This window comes from Chaetodon auriga, chromosome 3, assembly GCF_051107435.1.
Source record: "Chaetodon auriga isolate fChaAug3 chromosome 3, fChaAug3.hap1, whole genome shotgun sequence".
Taxonomy (NCBI): Eukaryota; Metazoa; Chordata; class Actinopteri; order Chaetodontiformes; family Chaetodontidae; genus Chaetodon; species Chaetodon auriga.
Genome location: NC_135076.1, coordinates 21,350,931 through 21,375,451, shown reverse-complemented (window position 1 = coordinate 21,375,451; position 24,521 = coordinate 21,350,931). Strand labels below are relative to the sequence as shown.

Below are 24,521 nucleotides of genomic sequence, written 5' to 3'. Positions count from 1 at the left end.
ACAGCATGTGCACATGCTGGAGGAGCAGAGAAACCACGAATGCTCAAAACCATACAACACGAAACACATTAAGTGTTTTACAGAACCTTTCAAATTAGATATCGTTGTTTATTCTTCAGAAAAATACCTCAATATTTAGCCAGAAGCATAAAAACAAATATGCAGAAACACACAAGACAAGTATAATTTAAAATAAACTTTGTGAATTTATTGTTTTATACTTACTCTTACACATCATACAATCCTAAATCTTGAAAGAAAAACAAAATAAAAAGATATCTGGTGGTGTTTCTGGGGGACTGGAGTGCCAAGGGACAAGAACTACAGCTCTGCCAACATAGTAGATTTCATTTGATGTCCCTCAAGCTCATCTTGAAAGACAGAATGAATCAGTCATTGTCATTTGTCTTCACATCTGCAGCGACACTGAATTTCAACCAGATTCATCACAACTGACAGGTTCGTCATTAGTATCAATCAAAACCCTTGCATGATGAAGACGGTGATTATGAAAGGTTGTGCTAAAAACAGGATTGAAGACATCAAAACTATCAAAGCAACACAACAGAAGGAAGAAAAAATGTACTGATAGTATCTAAATTAGTCAGGTACGGTTGCTATTTGCTGGTGCCAAGTCCTTCATCGCAAACGGTCAAAACAATTTTAGCAATCCAACTGTCCCGAATCACATGTAAGAAAACTGGGCCTCCACCTTCTGCCCTAAGATATACGGTCAATATCCGAGCGAGGCAGTTTGATAAATGACATTACAGCTGATGTGAATTATGGTGGTTTACATTCAAACTGCTCATATTTATTAAGAAAACAGGGAGTCGGGGGTTTGATACGAGCAGTCAAGAGAAAACAGCATGTGTAAACCATGAAATCCTCACGATTTCACTCACTGAACAATCATCCCATGTAAAGGACTTTTCCTCTAAAAGGACTTTCAATCTGTTCAGGAAAACAGAACATTTTGTGGGCGACTATTTTGTAACGGCCGTCAACCCAGCAGGCAAGCTTGAATATTCTGAATATACGAAGATACACCTTAGAGAACACCCAACTGCAGAGATGCTCCAAACACAAGTTCTCCGAAATATGCTTGTATGTAATCGTCACTCGAGAATCCCCATGAACTCCTGAATTTCTATTTTCCACTATTTGCGATTAAATCACAGTCAGGGGATTCAGATGACCACTTTAACCTCGCTAAACAGTTTCAGTGTTGGCATGCCGAGTCAGCTATTTAGACATGTTCATCACCAACTGTGACTTCAACTGAATTGTGATGAAAGCCGATTTTCCGGAACTAAAGCCAACCAGGTCCTGCATGATATTCTGTGTATACAGGGAAAAGTGTCCTACACCTCCAACACATTCTGCATTGGCTTGTTCTGAGAATGCATGCTCTGCATATTCCTTGCAACTTGTCTGCAGCTCTTTCATAAATATTTAACGACCGAGATCAAGCAACATTTACAAGGAGGGCTTTTAATAACGAGAAGATGATACCGCAAATGTCCCTCTATGTCTCACAAAGGGCCTTTTTAACTTTCAGTAATATTACTATGCTCTGAATAGACTTCAGTAACAGGATAAAAGCATGGGCTGGGGTGCTGTGTAGTTCAGCGAGGTTAATAAAGCTTATAGGGGCTTGTTAACAATGTGACTAGTATTGCAGAAAAGAGACCAGTAACTGAACATATTTTGGACATTACATGGGCAGATGATGGTGGGAAATAACTTGTAAACAAAAGGGGAACAAGATGGAGGGAAAAAAAAAAAAAAAACAAGTGCCATTCGAGGCACTTTCTCTCTTTTTTTGGATAATTATGAAAACACTTTTATACACATAGTACTATTCTTCACTTTAGTCCCCCACCTTAATTACCTGGCAAAAATCTACATTAAGATTATACTATATGAATAGGAGCCATATGGTATTTACATTTGGAAAAGAAACTGTAGAGTCCTGTTAACTTGAACCTCGGGGTTCCAGCCATGCATTGTGCTACTGCTTTGTGGCCAGCTTCGTTTCAAACTGTGCAGTCAGTTACGACACAGTAAGTCATAGGTTTGACTGAGCACATGCACGCGAATTTGATCTTCCTAGAAGAAGCTAGCTAGAGGCGCCCTTCGTAGCGAGGACTCGTCTGAATCGGAGCACATCGTAAAAGCGCAGCACGCGACTCGGCAGCATTGCAACGATCTTTACTTCAGCTGAGCGGGAGGTGTGTCAATGTGGAGAGTCAATGCCACCCAGGTCAGTTTTCATTCAGCATGTGTCAGTGGTCTGCTGGTGGTTAGAGAAACATGGAGCTTCACTCTCCATTGAACAGAAAACGGCATTCAAGAAGAACGCACCGCCTCACGAAAACAGAACGTCTCATCAATCCAACGAGAAGGCAATTTCTTCAGCGAGCCTGCTGCGCAGATCAAATATAAACTGCAAATGACCCAGATGCTGAACAAAACTGAGCAGGTGTAGCACATTCGTTTGTGCTCTGCAGTTGACACACTTTGTTGTGCTTTGTTTCCAAATCCAAAACCATGGACGTTTTACTGCACAGTTGTGGTTGTAACGGCTTAACTGGACTCTACTCCATCATGTCAGAGCTTGTGTATTTTTTATTCAATGGTTATATAATCAAGATGGAATTACTTAAATATATTTGAAAAGGTTAAGTGCAAATCGTACTGATTTGCTGACACATGCTGCCAATCCTCCAGCACAGACCAACCAAACGATAAAAAATAAATAGAATGCAATCACACAATTCAAGCTAACTACAATATATTAATATAGATCTTCTGATGTCATACGCTCATTAAAACAGAAAAAAAAAAAAGAAATAAAAACACAGAATTCAATCACTCAGTTAAGTCAAGGTTCTCAGTTTCCCCAGCCCTCGCCCTCCCCGACCTTCCCTCTCCATTAACTGTTCATGCACCCAATATCAGTATGATAAGTCAATATATCAAAGAGAAACGTTTCTGGAAAATGCTGAGACTTGGGGGTTCAACATGTGGTGACCCATAGAGCAAAGAGATGGGAAGAAAAAAAATGCCAATTTGACAAGTAGTTGACATCATTTTCAGTCTGGGAAAAGAAATAAAATAATATTCCAAAGCCCTTAAAAGGTCTTGCTGATACACAAAATCTCCCAGATAGGTTGTTTCTTTTAAACTTTCTCGACCTTAATTGAGCTCTGTGTCATTATCCAGGCTGTGACACATTCTTTAACAGCTTACCCCCGTCTCATTTCAACTGCCTTACAGGGATTGTATAAAAATAAACTCACACGATCCCCCAAGTTGAGAAACAAAAAGGGGTAAAATCAAATGCCTTCCCTCCCCACAGCAACACAAATGTCCACCAAGCCCTGACAGCTCTCTCCCCGACTCTCAAGCAAATGTGCACACACACACACACACACACACACACGCTTTCATACAAACACACGCACAGAAACACTCAGCCGCAGTCACTGGTGGAGAGAGAGGGAGATGCTAGTAAGGGAAGCGTCTGGACAGTGGCTGTGACCTCACCACCCCACCCCGCCCGTCTTAGTCTACCATGAACAAATGAAGCCATGATATCAGGTGTTTTCATCCAAGTCGCCATTGTTCAAATTCACAAAGTCAGAGACTTTTTTTTTTTCTTTTTGCACTCAGTCCTCATAACTTCTGAATTTTCTCAGCCACCACGATGGGGTTCTCCTTGCGTATGCGGGCAGCAGCTGCACTCCGGTAATCATAGGGACAGTCGTGTTTGTCAGAGTAACGGTGAATGGCACAGAACAGGTTTCCGCAGCGACAGTCAAAACCTTCAGGAATGAGAAGCACACGCGGTCAGTCGACATCATTACACATTTCAAGAGTTTGCACACAAATTATAGAGGACATGTATTGCTGCACTGACCTCTATGGCTTGAACGCTTCATACCTGTCGCTCTTATGAGAACAGTGAACACCACGGTCTGGGTGAACCTGCTCTTTAACTGGTTTGAAACTGGGCATATTTTATTCATATTTCAAAATTCTGACAATGATGAGCTTATACTAAGTTTGTGAATGGTAAGTGCTGCACTCGCGTATGGAGGCAACAAGGTGGGGCACACTCAGTTTCTGCAAGATCAAGGTAAGCAAAGAACTGACATTATCCATCAGGCAAACCACTGTGTGTTTGCAATGAAAGCTGTCAGCTTAAGTAACAGCTTAAGTTAGTAAATAAGACTGGATGTTAACCTCAGTAGCCTACTTTTAGAGCGCCGGTACTTGACACTCAAATGACTCCAACTCAGCACCAAACGTTATAACTATGCTGGACAAATTGAACACAGCTCTCTTCACTGGATTTTAGTGCTTCTATTCTATATGAATATCTTTTTTTCATCAAGATTCAGCATTTTTCAACAGCTTCCATGTCAACTGACCCACCTGGTATCTATTCACATCATGGTCAAATTGTGAATTTTTCAAACGAATGTCTCAAACCTTTGCCACATTTGTCTCAAAAAAATCCAGGGAAATTCCTGATTATTTAAAATGCTGTTGAACAAAATGCCCCTGAAACAGAGGGTAAAACAGGACATGAATAAAAGTGTGTAACTCAGACCGAGTTCAACTAGGCCCTGAGGGTGCTGCCATTATCAGGCTGTGTTCTCATGTGCACACTGAGGATTTTGTTCATGGCCAGGCCTAAAATGCAGATATTACTTTTCAACATTAAATGGAGACCGGAGCCTTCTTTGAGCTAATCCAGTTTGGCAAAAAAAGCTGGAGGCCAGCAGTGCACTGTGAAATACCTTGGACTGTGAAATGCACCACTAACCTGCAGTATGTTGCTCTCTGTAGCAAAGCCTTGTGTGGACTGGGAATTGGATTTTGGGTATGTGGGTTGCAGGTATCTGGTATTTAATGAGCACTCTAAAGTGGCAGTAGATTTGAACGTACTTCAAAATGCAGCAATAAGCCACCTTGTGCTAATGTGAGACACATTGTGAAATGCCCAACCAACACTCTGCTATAAACCTGGTAAGACAAACGTTATGAGGTGACAACAAGGTCTCAATGACATGAAAATCTTACAATGAGTTAAACTGTTCTGAAATTCTAACCCTGCCACTTTGTGGAGAATCCCAGTAAAGCAGGCTCACCACTCATAAACCTTTGAACCATGTCAGTGGTTAAGAGGAGCTCTCTACTCAGTAGGGTTTGGTAGTATGGTGGTAGAGACCGCGTGACAAGAGAAATGTTTCCAATGCTTTTGTTTGCCTGGAAGTTCCAAATCAAAGAGGACAATAATCACGTGTTCAAGTGTGGTTTCGGTGTGGTTACTTTAAACCATTTCTTCAATCAACTGACACAGTTACTATAATGTGATATATACTGTGAGTATGTGAGTATGCATGCACAAGTGTGTGAAAATTCTTAAGTTTCTTACCAGTAAGGCCCACTTTCTTCCGGCAAGAAAAGCAGCGGTTCTTTTTCTTGTTTTTATCAGGAGTTTGGTCGTTATCAGACAAAGCCTGTGCTGCTTCCCCCGCTGGCTCTGGAGCAAAACACAAAAGGGCACAATAATCACAAATCAGTTCATCCACTGCTTGTCCAAATACAAGCTTGTATACATGTTTAACTCATAGGAAAAATACAAATGACAATAACTGAAAGTAAAACTTTAAAGAGACAAAAGATATAAAATATAAAGGGTTAAGTTTGTTAAATGTGGGCATGGGGGAATGTATGTTACTGCTACGAGTCAGCACAAAGAGAAACTGTATTACACAACTACGACAGAGATGGTGGAAAATAGCTTAACCATCGCCCTATTCACACTCTCTTCATTTAGATATTTGCAGGGCGGATTTGCAATATTGAGGGTCATCCCAAACAAATGTGGAAACAGACAATAAAAACCCTACAACATGTTCGCACCGGCCCCGTCCTGAGAAGTCCATTATTCCTAAAGAGAATCTCCCATGCCCGTTAAAAAACAGGTTACAGAATAGGAGGGAAAAAAACATTCTTAAGTATACTTACCATTTGGAAATCATCATCACAGAATATATTATTTTTGGGGATGTTCATTGTCAAGGGTGGCAAGTGCATCCCACAGTTTGCCTGTTTATTCACACCCTGCTCCTTAATAAGCAGTGTTCTCCACAGCTGTGAGAGTGAATGACTTTATGTGCATAGTGAGTAGGGACTGATTTGAGAAGGGACCACTGTTTGCCGTAATGATTACCTGAGCTGTTGGAAGTACCCTCCTCTTCTCCCTCCTCAGCCTCCGCTCGATCAGAGTCTACAGCGCCTGAATCCTGGGAGATGCTCATAGCTGTCATCTGTTGAGTTACCGGACTGGGGGAGCTGGGACTGACATCACCACAACAAAAGAAAGACAGACATTTTAGACCATAAAGGCGTACTTTTCTGATTCAAAAATTAAAATAAGATCTAAGACAAAAATTAATTCTGTAGTAAATGTACACCAGAGAGATCTGTGCATGTTTTCTTAAGACCAAAAATGTCAAATTTTCAGTCTTTCTTTCCTTGTTTTAATTGCCTGAATTCATTATCCCATGGTTTTGTTTGTTGACTTGGATGTGTTTCAGGACGCTACCTGTAACCTGCTTTGAGAAAATGCCTTTGAGCCATCACAATCAACTCGACAAGACACAAGCAACTACAAAACCGGCAGGGCTTATAGAAAAAGGGACAGCACATACACACAGTACACAGCACAATTATCCATGATTACACTATGCAGACAGATCGGGCCCAAATCCCTTCTGATAATTCCAAAATTTCATCACAGTGGGAACAAATGACTGTCTGGACTTCTCTGTAGACATTCTGGGAAGAATAAACCCATCGCTGGAACAACTTCGATGATAACTGGGCTCATTATAACGTGGATAATCTGTGATCTCCAAGAAACTCAGAAATCGAGGTATATCACACTACAGAATGATTAATTGCTCAAATACCAAATCCTCCAGTCTTCTACAAGGTCGCAACAGTTTGAGATTTTCACAGCAGAATAACTGTCTTTGAAAACAGGATCATGGTTTGAAGGTAGTACACAATTATTATTGTTATTATTATTATTATTATTAGTATCAGTTTCAATGATCTTTAAAGGAATGAAAACAAAAGGGTTTTTACAGTTGAACAAATGCTTTATTCTAACTTGATTATAACTATCCTGACAGACATGAAACTTGAAATTAACTTGAAATATTTTTTTTAATAACACTAATACAGCAGAATCCACTACTGTCCATAAACAAATGCACATGTTATGACAACCAGTGATTTTCATACGATGCTATACTGTCAAACCAGCGTACAGCTGCAACCCTAATCTTCCACCTTTAAGATCTATACAGAACTATAAGACATCATCTTCAATACATTTCTCACCTCTTCTTGATCTAAAATTCAAGAAGAATTATTTATTGGTACATCTAATGGAAACCACACAAGAACCCTTACAAAAATGCTTAATCACAAAAAATTAGGACCAGGGCTACAAGAATTATTCAATATTATGCAGCCGTTATAAGAACAGGCCCTGAAGCAAGTTTTTAAAACCACAGAGCATTACTCCTCAGCTCAGTCACTATCGCTTACAGGGTCAACTTTAAACAACAGGGCCAACCCTTGTGAAACAGTCCACACTCAAACCCTCCACAAATATCAGAAGACTTGATGAAAATAAATAAAAACCCACTGGTCAGTACTACTCAATCACCACACATCCACAATAAACAAATAGATTAAAAATAAAAGCCACTTTACTTAGTAAAGGTGTAGCAAGACCTGCTTATGGACAAAAATGGTGTATGTAATTTTACGGATAAAGAAAATCCACACACTCTCCATTGGTCTAGCAGTAGATATATGCAGACTAAATGAAAATGCAAAGTAGAGATATTCAGGCACCAAGAAATTAAGTTCAAGCACTCCCACTGCTTCCTCCGCAAAATGAGGTTGGAGATGTGTGTAACGCACTGTTGCGTATGAACTCCTTAAAACTGGCAAGGAGCTCTTACCAGAAAGCTCAGAGTCATCAGGTGAAGTAAAAAATGTTTGAGTGGCCAAAGGAGTGTAATATGCTCCCAGCAGGCTGTATGTTGAACAGTAAGATGTGAATATACTGTGAGTAGCTTGACTCTGATTTCTGCAGAGGCAAGCTGTTGTACTTAAAAGGGACTAATGAGAACATATTAGAACACAATGTGCTGGATCTAGTGATGAACTGATCTACTCATTTATTTAGTCAATTAAAGGGCACTTTAACAAAATAATCAAATGTCCAACATAATGGCAAACACCATGTACAAGAGGCCACCGTTTAATTTGTCTGATTAGCTTTTTAAAAAACACCTCACAGTGAAGACGGAAAATCGTGTTTAAATTTCCCTTAAATTTTCACTTGGTTTGTTGTTTTGGCACTCTTTGGAACAACACACAGCTGAGAAAATTCCCAATCTATCAGCCAACGTACCTGGTCGTTTGTTCCTCAGGTGGGGTCCCCGCCACCTCTGTACTGGGTTCTGAGGTTGCACTCTCCACGGTCACACCAGCTGACCCTGGTGATCCTGCCGGTGATGTAGCAGCTGTGTGGGAACAGAACAGTCTGATGGCACGAGCATCACACAGCCTGCTGAACATGGATGACTTTCCATTTGTCAGTACGTATCTCATTTTAAGCCACTCATTGCTTGTGTTTGTCTACCATGATCAGATGCGTTTTGAGTTAATGTGAAACAACAGATGGAGATGTCACTCTCTTGCTTTCTGATGCCACAGTGTAGGCAGCTACTGCTACCTCTGTTCTCCAACCCCTTTTAGCAAATTCATATGTCCCCCATGCCTGTACAGTTTTTGAGTGACCCTGTTCCAACTTCCTGTCTTTCCCAGCTACCAGACCCATATCCAGCACCCCCATCCGGCTTTTATAGGTCATGTCTCTCCCATCTTCCTACCTTTCTCTCCCGGGGGGCTGGATCGTCCCCCTCCCTGTTGTCTCTGCAGGTGTTCCTTGTAGCAGACCGAGCACATGCCGTTGGTGCGGGGGTTACCATAGAAACCACATCCCATAGTGCAAAGCATTGGCACCTGCGTCTGATTGGTCTCCTGAGCCATGCTCTGACAGAGGGGTAAGGGGGATGGGAGAGGATATTCCTGAAAATGGGGTTGCAGAAGTTAGTCAAAGACGATTAGCACTCCCTGTTTGATTACATGTTATTCAGGTTTTGACTAAAAGAGCTTGGAGACTGGCATTGGAGCATGAGAGTAGAGTTGGAGAAAATATGAGTTAATCTGCAAGCAAAGGGCTTATGGCCTGCTAAATTGTAACTATAATGAAGTTTTGTCAAACAGGTTCAGTGTTCCTTCATCAACCAAAATTAAATAAAACACCACCAAAAGTGTGACAAAGTCGAGTCCTGCCAGCAAATCAGAACTGGACATTGTCACAGGTAACTGAGAATTGTGTCTACATTATGTTTCTGAGTGAATGTAAAAGAGAAAATTAATGTCTGACAGTAATGGCAAAATACGACAGCAAATAAATACAAAATAAAAATGATCACTTCATAATGTAATGTACCTCCTGTAACAGTGCAATGCGCCAGGAGTGTTGAAAGTAGTCAGCTGTGTCACAAATTGTTACAAAAACTAGGTGGAGACCTTTTCACAGCCATGGAAACAAAAAGGTACAAAGAGACGAGCTCAGCCTCACTATAAAAGGCAAGTTAGAGTCTGCGAAAGCACAAGCTAGCTCAGCTAATTTATGCTGTCTTCCGTCGCACAGCAAGATGTTTTGATCAGGACAAAGTTAACAAAAAAGGAACAAAAGCTAAAGACACGTCGAAACAAAACCAACCTAAAAACTTAGGCGAAACCCTTGAGTTAACCGATGACCTGGCAAACGCTGCGTTGCTTTCAATCTAGCTTAACAACTTACAGCTGACTGTCCCCAGTTTGAGTTTGTCCGCAGCAGAAAACAATTGGCGTCCTATGCTTGCATAGCTCAAAGCAAACACTGTAACATTAGCAAACAGCCTCAGTGAATGTTTTGTCTGTCTGACACTGGTTACCAATACAAAAAGAAGGACAAAACTCGCTTGATAGCCTTCCACAGTGATGAAAATCAAGAAAACAAAAAAATACAGCGTCCTTGGAGACGAACGGTAAACAAATCCAGTGTTTTAAATCGAATAAACGCTAGCGTTAGCAGGCTAACGTTAGCTGAACCGCTAGCATAATCAGCCAGCCCAAAAACAGAGCGCTTCCCGACAGCGTCCTAGCTGGTTTAAAATCGGTTACACACAGCGGCGGTCCCTCATAGCGGTCTAGGATGAAGACAGTACCTGAAATTGAAGGTACCGGGGGCTGTCGACGACCTTGGGCTTCAGATTTGTACAAGTTGTGTCCCCAGCAGAGCGCGCGGCCTCCTACCCAGCGCTAGCTCCCGACATTCGAAACAACGACCATGACGTCATCCCCAGCATCGACTCAGCCTTCAGTCAGACGGGCCAACACAGCAAAGTCCACCACCCCACTACCAGAACAGCATGACGACAAAAACTCCCAAATAACACCTTCATGAACGTAGTGTGACACACAAACTGAGCTGTGTCAACAATTTTATTAGCATGTCAGCTCATTGACAGTTCACTAGCTGCTTCCATGAACTCATCAAGGTTCACACACAAAATATTGAAATTAAAAAGGCAAATCTAAAGACAAATGAATGCACTATGAACTCTACATCTCATTAAAGATGCACACGTATGTCTGTCCTGCTCTCACAGAGGGAATTTTGAGTCTTACAGTTGTCTTGCTGATGACAAGCGGCATAAATTTGGATTGGTTCTGGGAATGCTTTGAAATCATTTAGGCACTAACAAGCCTTTAAAACACCAGTGCATGCACATATGCACAAAGAATCTTCGCCAGATGTAAAAATACTTTCCATATTTTCCAGGATAAATAATAAAGTGCACAAATCAGTAAATTCTCGAAGGCCACAGGTCAGAGCTTTCACTCATGATTAAATTCCATTAACTTCTACATCATAAATGTAGTGTCACTGACTAATAAGATCAAATATAGCACATCACAAAGAAAACAAGATCACATGAATCTAAGGCATGAATCTATGCAAGCATGCATATCATATATATATATATGCATATATTAAAATGGTCCATCTATAGTAAACCCTAGTCCTCTCTCACCATATTGATAAACTCAAAAAGAAACACAACAAAGTCTTCAGGTCTACTTTTGTGGTCCACTCTCGTCCATCACCACATCTTCCTCTGCCTTCTCCGTGATCTGAGGGGCAAAAGGGCCCACCAGCCAGTTCAGTGGTGTGTTGTTCAGAAGATACTCCATGACACCATCCAGAGACTGTTGAACCTGGGAACAAGCACACACGAGAATTGCTTTTTTACTTTTTTTTTTTTTTTTTTAACCAAAACAAACACGTAACCTCAAATAGCTTTATTGTGGGTAGGAGTTTATATCCGTACATTACTAAATTCAACATGAGCTTCATTGTCCTAGTTTCATAAATGCATATGGATGAGCAGACACCCCTGAGAATAGATGTTTGTTTATATAAAGTATGCAGGAGTTTCCTGCTTAATTCCTGTTCAATAACACTCTGCGGGTATTACTTAAGCACCAATAAAAATGTAATGGAAGGACTAACCGTGTTAAGTGAAAATAAAATAAAACCTCAAGCGCTAAGCTATATTTAGCTAAGCTGATGCAGCAAAACAAAACACTGCGGAAAAGACAGCGTGGTGCAATTAGTACTTGGGTCAGGTGGTGACGGCTCCGCTCCAGAAGGAGGGGTGTGATGGTGCTGGTGCTCCCCAGAGAGGAGTGCAGTTCCTCAGCTGATCGCCGTGCGCTGGTTAGCTGGTCCTGGACCGCACCTGGCAGACCCTGAGCACTCGACACCACATTGTGGCATGCAGACCTCAGCTGGTCGCTCAGACCACGCACCATGGACAGGGCCCGCCATTCCAGTTGCTGTGAACAGAAATTGGGAATAAGACATTAGCATGTTAGATGACAGATGATAATATAGCTGTAACATATCAGTTAATCCTGATGTCCTTTGTGGTTTTAGGCCTAGGTAGTTTCCCCATTTCAATCCTGATGACACAATGTGATGTCACTCCTGTCCCACAGAAATCTGAATGAATGAATGGCATTACAATACAATGTCAGTCTGTAAAATGCAAGTCTGATGTATTGCTGAATTTCAGGATTCTTGTTTTGCTCTCATCCCTCTGTCATATTTTCAAGCTGTTTTCCAAGTCACTTTTGAGTACACATGCTGCATATGCCTAGTGTATACACTGTGAAAGCTGTGAAATGCAAAAATAATCTGATTAGAAACCATTAAGTCGATTCCCAAATGCTTCAGCCCTGACCTCAGCCTCATCCTTGGTCCCATCTGGCTCTGACTCAGTCTGTCCAGTTCCAGCCTGCTTCTGCTTCCACTCAGTCCAGCGCTGCAGCAGCTGCTCTGAGGCTCCTCCTATCTGGTTACTGGCATTACCCAAACTGGTACGGGCACTCTCCAGCAGGTCCAGAGTGCTGGTAATCTGAGCCACTGCAGTGTAGGTGCTATCCCTGGCATGCCGTGCACGGACCAGGGACTGCTCTAGGGCTCGTTTCTGTACTTTGGAAGAGAGTTTCCCCAAGCGGACGAAGTAGCTGGGGCTGCCTGACGTGGTGGTCACCTCACTGGAGGCAGGTTCAGCGACAGCAGCTGAAAGAGGATAATATTGATCTCACACATGTTCAAAAGAGATGTTTCATATAGTGGGATTACCTAAAATTTAAAATAGGGCTTTAAATATTAATGTGTGGTGAGAAAGGTGTGGTTATAGTACTGCTGGTTATGCATAGTTCAGCCATTCTTGATCCCTCTGTTCATTTTTCAGTGTAAAGTGTTATATGTGCATTCTCTACGGGATGGGCCAATGAGCTTGTTTTGGGTGATAGATGGAGGCACAACTGGCTCCTTCTCATAATACTAAGTGGTGCATCTGTTGTAAGTCCGGCCACTTGCCTCTGACGTGAAAGCACATCTGTTCAGGAGAGACTTAGGAGCCACTTCACTCCCTCCAGTCATCAGTCAGTGGAAGCTAAGGGATATGCAGAGTAACGCTGTCTCCCTGTGCCTCTGTTATAAGCTTCTTTGGTGAGTTTAGCGGGCCTCTGCTACAGCCATCATCAAACAAATCCAAAATCCCCCAAGTACTGCCATTATGGCCACTTTGATGCTCCTGCTGAATGCAGTTGCATCTTTTTCACATACATAATCAGAGAAGAGGACGGCCTCCTGACTATTACTGCCACAGTGGCAGGTTGTCACAATAACATGACATCACAATAGCAGGTGTCAAAGCTGTGAGTGTTGGAAATTGTAGCTGCTTTATGGGCCAAGTTCACAGAGGGGAGGTTCATTGTAACGCCCTGCCTTGCTCGCTATGAATAGCATCAACCATTCATGTATCCACATCCCGTCACTGTGGTAGAATTTAACCTGCGTCTTGCCACGTCACCTTGTCTTAATAACGATAATATATTTGGACAGTCAGGACAAATTTTCTGTTTGATCTATGGATCAGTGAAGCAAGGACACGGTGTTTGCTGCTGACTCTCATAGTAAATGCCAAACCATTCACGGGTATTAATTATGGAATAAATTAAGTTTCAGGAAATGGCAGTAATGCCAGCTAGAATTTATAATGTATGAAATTAAGCTTTGAGTAATTTAAGGGATATAATGCTAATTCTTATGCTTAAACTTTAAAATGCTCCTCTTTAAAGCAAAACTGCAGCATTATTAATGCTTAACTGAAAGCAGATAGGACACCACTGCCAAAGTGGAACTAAGTGCTATTTTTTTCTCTATGTATCTTTTACTTGCAAGTGCAAATGTAAGACAGTAATGTGAAAAGAAAAAAGGGCCAAAAATGTGATTAAGGTGGTGTAGCAGGTCTTAAATGGCAATTTAAGTAAATGAAGAGGAAGTGACTGCTTTTGTTTTAATGGAATATATTAAAGGAGGACTCTGCGATCCAAATGTAAACCCCACCACCAAAATTTAAAACATAGGACTGGAATTATCCCCGCTTTGATTGATAGATCTGTAAATTCAATGACTAACAAGACAACTACTGAATCTAATCTAAAAGTAATTTGTCACTATTAAAGTTTTGTTTACATCAGCGTTATTTATGGAGCACTGGAGTGAAGCCGTTCCACACTTTCAATTATAATCAAGAAAGGAAAACATGAAATGGAAAGTACTCATCATATCTGCAAAAAAACATGTGAATGGATTCATTTTATACAGTCAGACACATTACTGCCCGGGTCTTGAAGCCTTATTTCTTTGTTGTCTAAACAGTTTTAGAGTTAAAGTGGGGAAAAAGCTACTCTACTTATTTTTGGTCATCTGTGATAAAAACTTGACAAACTGGGCACTCATTCATAATTAATTAATTCCAATTGCAGCCTTGTTTCAGCTTCATTTGATCCAACTGTCAAAACACACCTGTCTATACCTCAGCAGCAGACATATGGGTTTATCACCTCCCCTGGTTTTTGTGGACTGATTATGCTTTCCACATTTAGGACAGCTACTCACCCAGCTCCTTCTCAGTGAGCGGCAGGTTCTGGTCAACCCAGTCCTCGGATCGGCTCAGGGCCAGGCCCATCCTACTGCTGACCATCTGGCCCATCCTGGTGCCCATGGCGGTGACGATGCCTCCGCTGACTGCTGCCCGGGTCAGCTCGACACCGCCCATCACAGCCCCTACCACAGCGTCTTTGGCCCCTGCCACCGACTGGTACACCATACCCACGGTGTCCGACACCACCTGAGGAAGAAACGGGCGATTATGTGCTGTGCTCGTAGAGTGATGGTGGTGCTATTATGGGTTTTCTGTGCAGCTCTTATCCTTTTGACATGTATGACATTTGAGGCAATTTAGCCTACAAGGAGAAGTAAACAGAGCAAGAGAAAAGGCAGGGTGCACCAGTATGAGAATAAAAAGGTTGTGAGTGAAGAGTGGTGTTTTCCCCATAACATCCATTGTTTTCTTTTTTAGGACACCCCTGAGTGTTTTATCCCACTTACAGCTGGGTTATTTTTAACAAGGGGTAAGTGTAAACATTGTTGCTATGGTTATCTGGAGTGTAACATCACTTGTGGACATATCTGAAAGGCTAGTTCATGACAGGGGATACGTTTGAAGTATTTTGATACGTGAGGTGGAAGTTATCACACGTTGTAACAAGCCCGGTTTGTCAAAAAAAGGTGGAAAAGATGATCATCAAAGGCAAATGAATTAAAAGAGGATCTGAAATGGATATGTTTTCACAGTAGGGGGGTTTCCTGTCTAACCTTGTCTGCTGGTTGGTGAAGAATAGGCAGCTTCTCCTCCATCTTATCCAGTCCTTTCAAGGCGTACTCGTTCACTGTCGCAACTGAAACAAACACACAATAGAAATTCATTCATTTAAGAAGAACAAGATTAAATGTTTTCATCGCTGCTAACTGTAAGCAGGAAGCAAAAGCAAGCACGAAAAACAGCAATTGCTTCATGTTCACAGCACAGTGACAGGTGAAAGGGCTTTATAGATTAAAATGACACCATTCTTAGAAGAAGAACCCTTTTTCCATTCGTGTCATATTCATATGTCATATTCTGGCACCGAGTGGACCTGGCATCAGTTTCACACCTTTCATATGCAACAAGCTTGCAATATTCCTCTATAGTATATCTGAATGCTGTAAATTTCTGTGCCGTCATTGCACATACATTACATCATATTTCAGAGAGAAGAACCTACGCTGTGGTTCTATAATGCCCAGGAGAGGCTTGGACCCCGTGGTGGCAGCTGCTCCCAGCGTTCGGACCCCACTCTCTGCTGCATCCATCACTCCCTTCAGCAAGGGCACGCTGTCTTTGGTGCTACTGTAGGCGCTGGAAACCACCTCGCAGGCTGAACTGACCAGAGGTAAACTGCTCACTCGGGAAACAACATTCTAGGACCAAAAAAAAAAAAGAAAGAAAGAAAAATACTGGCATTGGAAAGAATGCGAAATACAATCCTGACTGTAAAATGAAAAGCTCTGTTGGTGATAAGGATTGATTTCACCACATTAACTGTCAACATGGAATTCTAAGCTTCAAATTAGTTCGTAATATGCCTCAGTTTCGTAACAGGTGTCATTTGGGGTCACAGTGCTCCTCACCTGCTGGTCTCCATTAGCTGGTTCTGCTGCTGCAGCTCCAGTCTCATTAGTTTTCCCGCTGTCTGCCATTGTGCTCACTGGATTCAATCTTTGACACAGAATACAGAGTGTCAGACACACAGATTCACCTCACATCGCTCTGTATGCATGATGAAATGACTCTTCCTCTCTGATATTCTTTGTTTAAAGTGGCTGATATACTTTATCTCGCAGAGAAGTAGTGTGTCTTATGAATTTAGAAATGGAATCACTGTCCTGTCAGACGGTTTAATAATATAGGCAGCTGGGCGACTCAACCATGTTAAATTCATTTGTCAACACTATGATGCAATGAGGATGAAACTGCAGTTAAAAAACAAAATGGTGCAGCCAAGCAAACAGTTCAACTCTCTGCACTGTGGCAAAGCTGAATGTTAAAAATTGGAGGATACGTTTGGAATTTCTTTCTCTCTTGTGAACTTACAACAGCTCTATTTTGTGCTTTTTAAAAAACTATACAGCATCCTGAAATAATAAAGTCTTAACATCAGAGGCTGGGCTACATGTCAGATTTGCTCATGAAAAGAGGAATTAATGAGGTCAGTGCTGGTGGATCAATGTGTAGGATAAGCATGAGTGAGTTATACATTTGAACACATAACTATTATTTTGACATCTAAATTTAGTGACATTACTACTGAGGAGGAAAACATGATTACAGTTTCATGATTATCTGTGTGCCAAAGGAATGGATGGTAATGTGAATGCGTAAAAACGTGTATTTCTTCCTCTAGGTTTATTAAAAGAAACAGATAACTGTTCAATCAAGATGTCAGATGATGAAACACAAACAAGCCTCGGCTCATTCCTTTGATTTCACTTAATACTTCCCCGTGTGTGCGCTGTTTCTTGTAACAATTCTGGTTTCTCAAGGTGACGACGGCTTCAAAGTGATGATAGCTCCAACATAAAACGAGCACAGACATGATAAATTATGAGAAAGACCCACAAGTCAGTTTTCTGGGGACCCAGAAGTCAGTCCAATTTGAAATCATAGATTAGAGTCAAGAGAAAAGCCATGAATAATGCTAAGAACTGTGGACCAGCAGGGCACTCATGTTGAAGATTGATAGTTCACAAGCCCACATGAAGGTATGCAGGCAAAATGGACTGCAACATCATTTATATCAAACGAAAATTCCTCATTGAAATATTGAGCAAAACTTCACTTCGGCTAATGTAAAATATTGCTTTGAATCAAACGCTGGCCAAAAGAATTTCTCAAGGGAAATAACTGCTTTAAGTGAAAACTACTCTGCTGCATTAATGCAATGAAGTATTGCCTAATATAAAAGCTAAATCTAATACTTTATTGGGTTACAGACAGGGGTGAAACCCATAATTAATTCAATCAATAGTTGAATTACATATTTAGATTCTATTCTTCTTCAAGTGAAGAGGAGAAATTGTACATCGTTCCAGCCACTCAATTATGAGTATTTGCTGTTTTTCTTTGCCTTATGTGACAGTAAATATCATTGGGTTTTGGATTGTTGGTCAGACCGACGTTAGCCTAGGTTCTAACCATACGATGAATCATTACATGACACCATCGAGCGACGCAAGTGAGACAAGCAAGAGATGTGACAGCTGACTGGAGAGAACCCTCTGCAGCAAAGCATCTTCTCCTTTTTCTTTCTGGTGCTCCCAACATGTGGACAACATCTGTTTGTGCTCTGCCAGATGGCACAGGGAGACATAAGTGGAGCCCACCTGTATTTACTGGAACACTGTTAACAAGCGTTTGCCATGGCTGACCTGATGTATAGGGCAGACTAGTCAAAAAAGGACATGGCCTCTGTGATCATTCTGCTGGGCAAACATACAGCTGGAGTGTGAGCAGTGCTGCTGACCAGCTGTAACCTGTTGCCATTATGGAGTAAATGCTCAGGTAGATTAGGCTGACAGAGGGAACCACTGACAGATGAACAAGCCTCAAATCTAGCAAACTACACTGAAACCAAGCACCCATGTATGACCTTTCCACAGAACAACTGTTTATTCATTTCGCAAATTCTTTTAGGTGTCAGGCTGACTGAAATACCCTCCGTGACCCGTGGTGTTGCAGACATTTCTCTCGAGACTTGCAAATTGCATTTAGTTGCAACAGCTTGGTTGAGCAACATGTTCTTTTTTCAGTTGATGAGATCTTCGCTGGCTTTATTACACTGCAAAGTCTGACACTATTCTCCCTGCTATCAAGTGAGAGATGAACCCGAGATAATTTCCAGAGACGCAGTACATATTATGAAGAAGGCTGTTTTGCAACACAAACGGGGCTGTTCAAGACTTTCTGAAATAATCACGTCACTGGTTCCAGCAAAGCACTCTTTGTAACATCCTGACAACGTTGAGCCACGTCATCCCATCTTCCAGAAAATACTGCCTTTGGAGCTGAAACACTATGTGACCTTTGATAATAATGGATAAGCTGGTATATCTCCAGAAAACGATTGAGACACTTGCCATAAGGGACAAAAGAGAGATCACTGCTACTCAGTGGGTTAAAGAGGCCTACAGCTGTCCTTGATCACAGAGACGGCAGCTGATCTCACAGAGAGACAAGAGTAAAGAGCGAGGTTTCCAGACATGGACCTGTCTTATACATTTTCACCTTTATCTAAAATAGTGCAGACCCAGATCAGCGACATTAATCCGTAGGGGCTGTAAAACATTTAGTCAGAGCCCTGTCTGGGGGTCAGGACTCCCCAAGGGGTCCCAACATTAATGTGAGGGGTCGCAGGATAATTTGCACAAGAATTATGTCTCTGATTTTATTTTCTAATGAAATATTTGATAATTGAATTTCTTCAGACCTCAAATCCCTCAAACTTGTGAGGGGGTAAAAAAAAAATAAAAAAATCACAGCAGCTCATTTCCACACACGGAGGGGTCACAAGCAGAAGTTGCTTCATCCTCAGGGGCCACTGTCTTTCCACATTATTATATTAAGCAATTTCATCCAACGCTCTGTTATGAGCTTTATTGGAATAATAAGCACAATGTAAACCGCGTCAGTCCAGTGAGAGGATGATATCAATCAGCGTCTTTAGCTGCTTTTTAACCACACTGCGTCCTCTCAGTAGGACACGCTGTATACTCCACAGCAGCTGTCATCTCCTCCAGTTGATGGGTGATGAACTTTACCCCAGATGAAGAGTTGTTACTTCAGCAAACAACAACCATCTTTCAATCGATTCTTCTTAATGTATCATAAGTTCTGGTAACCTCCTCGCGTTAATAAGCGAAGTGAGCGCAGTTTTTTCAGCCCTTAACGGGAGTTAAGTTCCGTTACGCGTTAGCTTGGTTAAGTTAGCTGGTTAACGTACAAGTAACGACAGCTAGCTTAGCAACACAAAACCCTGAGAAGTTTGAGAAGTTGAGGACTGATTTTAAAAACAAAACAGAGCTGTCAAACATCACTGACCTCCCTGTCAGCCTGTTGCTCCTCTGCCCTGCTGTGACCTGCGGTACAATGCTGGTCAATGAACCGCTACAGCCCACAACAATGTCCTGTTTCTGCCGGACTGTTGAGCTGCTACACCCCGCACGAGCTCAAGGGCGGAGTGTAGGGTCGACTTATAAACTTTTAACCAATTAAATCACAGTACGGAAGTGGCAGCCAGTGCGGGCTATAGCTGTCATATCTGGTACAAGTACATGTAAAGACATGCACGTCAAAAAGCTAAATTCACTTTCATTTTATGTTTCTTTATGGTTCCTATTTTACGAGATATTCTTTCATTTTTGCACCGTCTGACTCATAATGTCATAATGGGACAAATTCATAGATTGTATAAAGAGAAAGATGGATGATGAATTTTGTGTTCTGGGCAGCAGTGGAAACTTACACAAGTACTGTAGTATGATTTTGAAGCAGTTCTACTTTACTTGAATATTTCTAATAATCAGAATCAGAATCAGAAATACTTAATTGACTCATTGCTTCGTGTCAATGAGTCAATAGTAATGATCCAATAACATGATAACACCGATAGGAACCGTTCTGCATAATGAGTTCTGTCAAGTATAATCTGCTTATTATGACCCTATTATTTCCCTAAAGTAAATTAGTCTTGCTACTTATCACTAAATTATCACTAAATGATTTAGTGGTGCTTAACAAATTCATAATGTATCACACTCATGTGGCCATGTGGTAGTTCAGTCCACACCTTGTATGCAGGTAGTTGATAAGATTTCAAAAAGCGAAAAGCTCACAGAACTATTTTTGTTTATTGACAAATGTCCACTTATTGGGAATTTTCAGGAGCTTTCAGGCCCGCTTACTGGATGTTACTGAATTCCAGTAAGTGGACTTTGTATGATTTTCATTGCTTTCAAAGGTCAATAATGACATTTTAGGCTTAACTTACACTTTTGCAAAATATGGGCAATACTGTAAGTCTAACTTCCTCTATTTAGCATTTATAAGCAGCGAATACCTAATAAATTGTTTATTTCACACTATTTATTTATTCCAACCCCAATTCCAAAAAAGCTGTGTAAAACATAAACAGTAATAGTATACTGTAAACAGTATACTGCTGATGCAGCGAGATGTTACAAAAACGCTTCAGACGTCACTTACAGATGTCCCTGTAGTGTGTTATAAGCTTTTCATTAAACGTGCATAGAAAACAACAATTCTATACTTACCCTGGTGAATCGTGTGTGACACTGAATGCCAGTGCAGGTCATTCCCTGTACTTTGTAGACAGCCAGATGACTGAGCTGTGCTGAAAGTTAGACATGTTAACTGCAATTGACGTGGTAAACCCTGAGAGGGCAGTCTTTACCCATTAAGTCAACTTGGACTTTTTTTTCTGTAGCCTCACCCACACTGAGCTGAACTCATTCAGTTAGATCCCGAAGATCTTTTTACTGCAGATACACTGGAGCGCAGAGCCTTTTCTTGTATTAAATATTAAAGAATACATTGTTTAGAAACCTCGAGGAAAAATGAGGCATGGATGGTGAAGCAGGACAGGCTGTAACCACAGTTGCATTCATTCAATGCGTTTATTACATTAAATGATTTTCACATAGACTTTCTTCTTCCTGTGGCATTCACATACTTTATCATTGCAAAGCCAGTGCAGTAACTTCCCCTGCTGGATACTGCGTATCATCGCCACTAGAATTACTCTATTAGCTCTCCCTTTTCATTTAGTGAGGATTTTCATTATTCAAGCCATTACAGTTTTCATTATGTGCACCTTTGTATTTTCCCAAACGCCTGCACCAGGCTCCAGAGAAAGGAAACAGATTACCTCTAATGTTGCTATCAGAAATTCATTAAATAGGACCTGTTGTAGGTTTGTTTTGGCCAGGTTGAAAATCCCGGCTGGACTGGTAAATGTCGAAACACCAGACTGAGGCCGTGCGAGTTAACGGGTCACAGTGAGAGAAAATAGCGTGAGCTGGGAACCATGGGTGTGTTGTCTTGACCGCAGTTGTGTGGCTCCTTTCCCTCTTTTTGTTTGACATGTTTCTGAATGACCAAGCAATTTCAACCTCTGTATTTTGTGCCTTTAACTGAAACCCACAAATCCATGCACACCAGTGCCACCACACACTTCTGCAAGAGTTAGCAACATGTGCCTGAAGGCTCTCATCTGTTCCTGCTTAACTCTTAACTCTGCTTCACTGGATCACTTGATTGAGGCCAAAATTGTTCTGGATATTGAGTAATTGAAGATTAGTAGATAACAGGAAAATCACTCATCCCTTGGAGGAAAATGATCACTCCACCCCCCACTCCCCCACCCCCCCCACCCCCGTCTTTTCCCAGCCTGAGGACGTACCTTTCAAGATAAGAGCAATAAATTGGCAATTTGAGCAGATTTTCATGGATGTGAGAGCAGAACCCACAAATCGTATTTATATGGATTTATCTTTGAGATATTTTGTGGCTTTTGCCTTCAGATTATTTGATCATAATAGAATAGAAAGACACAAGCTTCCTCCTGCAAAGCAACAAATAGCACCAATAAATAAAAAGAGTCAGTGGAAGGCTAAATAGGACAACATATGCAAGAAGCACACACATTTGCATACATTCAACACAGTATCCATTAAAATTGTTAACATAAATTAAAACAAATAAACCAATTTATCATCAGAACTGCAACAGACTGAGCAAAAATGCAAAAGGGGCCACCATAAAACGATGCTCAAATCCCAGGTGCACTTTGACTCTTTGAAGCGTCTCGCGTGGAAGATTAATTGTCTCAATAAGATATCCATCATCATCAAAGGGCACTTTTGGAAGGACATGGCCTTTAGTACTGGCAATGAAAGGAGCAATACAATTATACTGTAATGAAATCCATTTGCTCAGTTTCATGTTTACTATTAAGCCACAAGTCTCAGGTGTACTGGAACAGATCACATGACAAACATTTCTTTGGCTCAGCGTTCATTTTCCCTCCCGTTTCACCTTCTGCCCTTCATTGTCAGCAGCCTTGAAAACTGTCGAAATTTGCCTGCGCCCATTAATGGCTGACCAGATCTGCTTGGTTTCATCTGCACTACGCCATTGATGGGAATCTTATTTCCAACATCCTGCAACAAATTTCCGGCAGCTTGCAACACAAGGTATCAGTAACATACAACACAGTGACAAATCATCTGCAGGTTGAAACTTGATATGGACCTTTGCTCTTAATATATTCTGCCCAATAACATATTAATAAGGCATAACCAAAGCTAGAGAAATGCACCATCTGTGTGAGAGAATGACTAATAAAAAGAGGTTGACCTTGAGCCACATGCTTGTAAGCATGGTATTCATTATTAACATTCCTCCTTATCGGACGTTTTGGTTATCATGAGCTGAAACTGCATCGAGGCTAGTTTAAAGCAATGGTTCGACATCTTGGAAACTTAGATCAGATGATTGATAACATTCTTATGTCTGTACAGTAGATATGTAGCTGGAGCCTGTTAGCTTAGCATGAAACACCCTTGAATAACTTGAAACAGGGAAAAAGCTAACCTGGCTCTGTCATACAGTAACAAAACCCACATAGTGGTGCCTCTAATGCTGCCTGTCGAGCTTGTGTGTTTACACTGTACAGAAACTGATGTGTAAAACAACAGTTTGCCATTTGATGGGGGGTTATGTGCCTATATCTTGGCTTGGAACAGTTGCCAGCTAACTGACAGAGACTCAAGGAAGTTACTGATCCCAACCAAGAAAAAAACCTGAAAACAAGGCATTGTTTTACTTTATATATAGATCAAACAAAGAATATATAACATGTTAATTAATGAGCTTTAGAGCTTCTGGTAGGCGGATTTTGTTACCTTTGAATCAAGCCAGGCCAGCGTTTTCCCCCTGTTTAAAGTCATTATGTTATGCTAAGCTAACTGGCCACTAGCTGCAGCTGCATATTACTGTACAGACATCAGAGAGAGCAAGTAAGTATATTTCTCAAAATGTTGCTTTCAGACCAAAACTAATATGCTCACATGTTATATACAGGTGTTTTCTAGTCAATGGCTTTAGTGAATCACATAACATCACGGTATAGGCCTACATCAAGGTCATTTCCTATCAATAAATATACATATTGGTTTCCTTGAGTTTGACAATATTGGACACTACCTTGCATTCAGGTCTTAGGGTTATCTGTCCATATTCCATGGTGAAATACAGAAACTTTACTTATTATGTACATACAGAGTGTATGAGAATTGACCATTGCAAGAAAGTATGTTTATAGTTTATGAGGTGGAAGCTGAAAATGAAAGCTCATAAAAGTCATTAACTTAATGCATTAAACTTTTCTGCAAGAGTAACAGTCTTTAATCTTTTGAGTAAAATTGCCCTGCGAGGAAAACTTAACCAGCTACAGACGTTTTATGACTGTTGTGCCTTCGGCTTAAAGGATATTGGAAAAGTGATTTGTGGGGAACCTTTAACAGACCTTAAAAACACATAATCTGAAAGATTTGTAGCCACAGTCAGAGAACATGGGAAATGCCAAGTCACTGCATGCAACATACAAAATGAAAAGCAACAAATAACAGAGCTGTGCTTCGCCATGGCCAACAGGTAGCCTCAACTTTGCTTCCACAGAGAATGCACAATTTCTTCACACTGTTTTTTATGACTTTCCATCGCTTTCTGAATACCAGCGGTTGCCTTTCTATTTCTCTGGGT

At 41.1% G+C, this 24,521-nt stretch overlaps 2 protein-coding genes across 2 annotated transcripts; both read right to left on the bottom strand.

Annotated features, from left to right (window-relative positions):
• Window positions 1–186: 186 nt before the first annotated feature.
• On the bottom strand, window positions 187–10,527 carry LOC143318105 (AN1-type zinc finger protein 5). Its single transcript, XM_076726087.1, has 6 exons — window positions 10,386–10,527; window positions 8,997–9,195; window positions 8,516–8,627; window positions 6,251–6,378; window positions 5,450–5,557; window positions 187–3,830 (listed from the first exon to the last, which is right to left on the bottom strand). Exons 2-6 carry the CDS (start codon window positions 9,154–9,156, stop codon window positions 3,682–3,684), a joined length of 657 nt encoding a protein of 218 aa, XP_076582202.1. The 5' UTR covers window positions 9,157–9,195; window positions 10,386–10,527; the 3' UTR covers window positions 187–3,681.
• A 95-nt stretch (window positions 10,528–10,622) lies between these two features.
• On the bottom strand, window positions 10,623–19,919 carry plin3 (perilipin 3). The gene is made up of 8 exons (XM_076726086.1): window positions 19,779–19,919; window positions 16,313–16,400; window positions 15,907–16,102; window positions 15,458–15,540; window positions 14,699–14,930; window positions 12,468–12,808; window positions 11,842–12,060; window positions 10,623–11,439 (listed from the first exon to the last, which is right to left on the bottom strand). The coding sequence occupies exons 2-8, from the start codon at window positions 16,379–16,381 to the stop codon at window positions 11,299–11,301; spliced, it is 1,281 nt and encodes a 426-aa protein (XP_076582201.1). The 5' UTR covers window positions 16,382–16,400; window positions 19,779–19,919; the 3' UTR covers window positions 10,623–11,298.
• Between the last annotated feature and the right edge of the window lie 4,602 nt (window positions 19,920–24,521).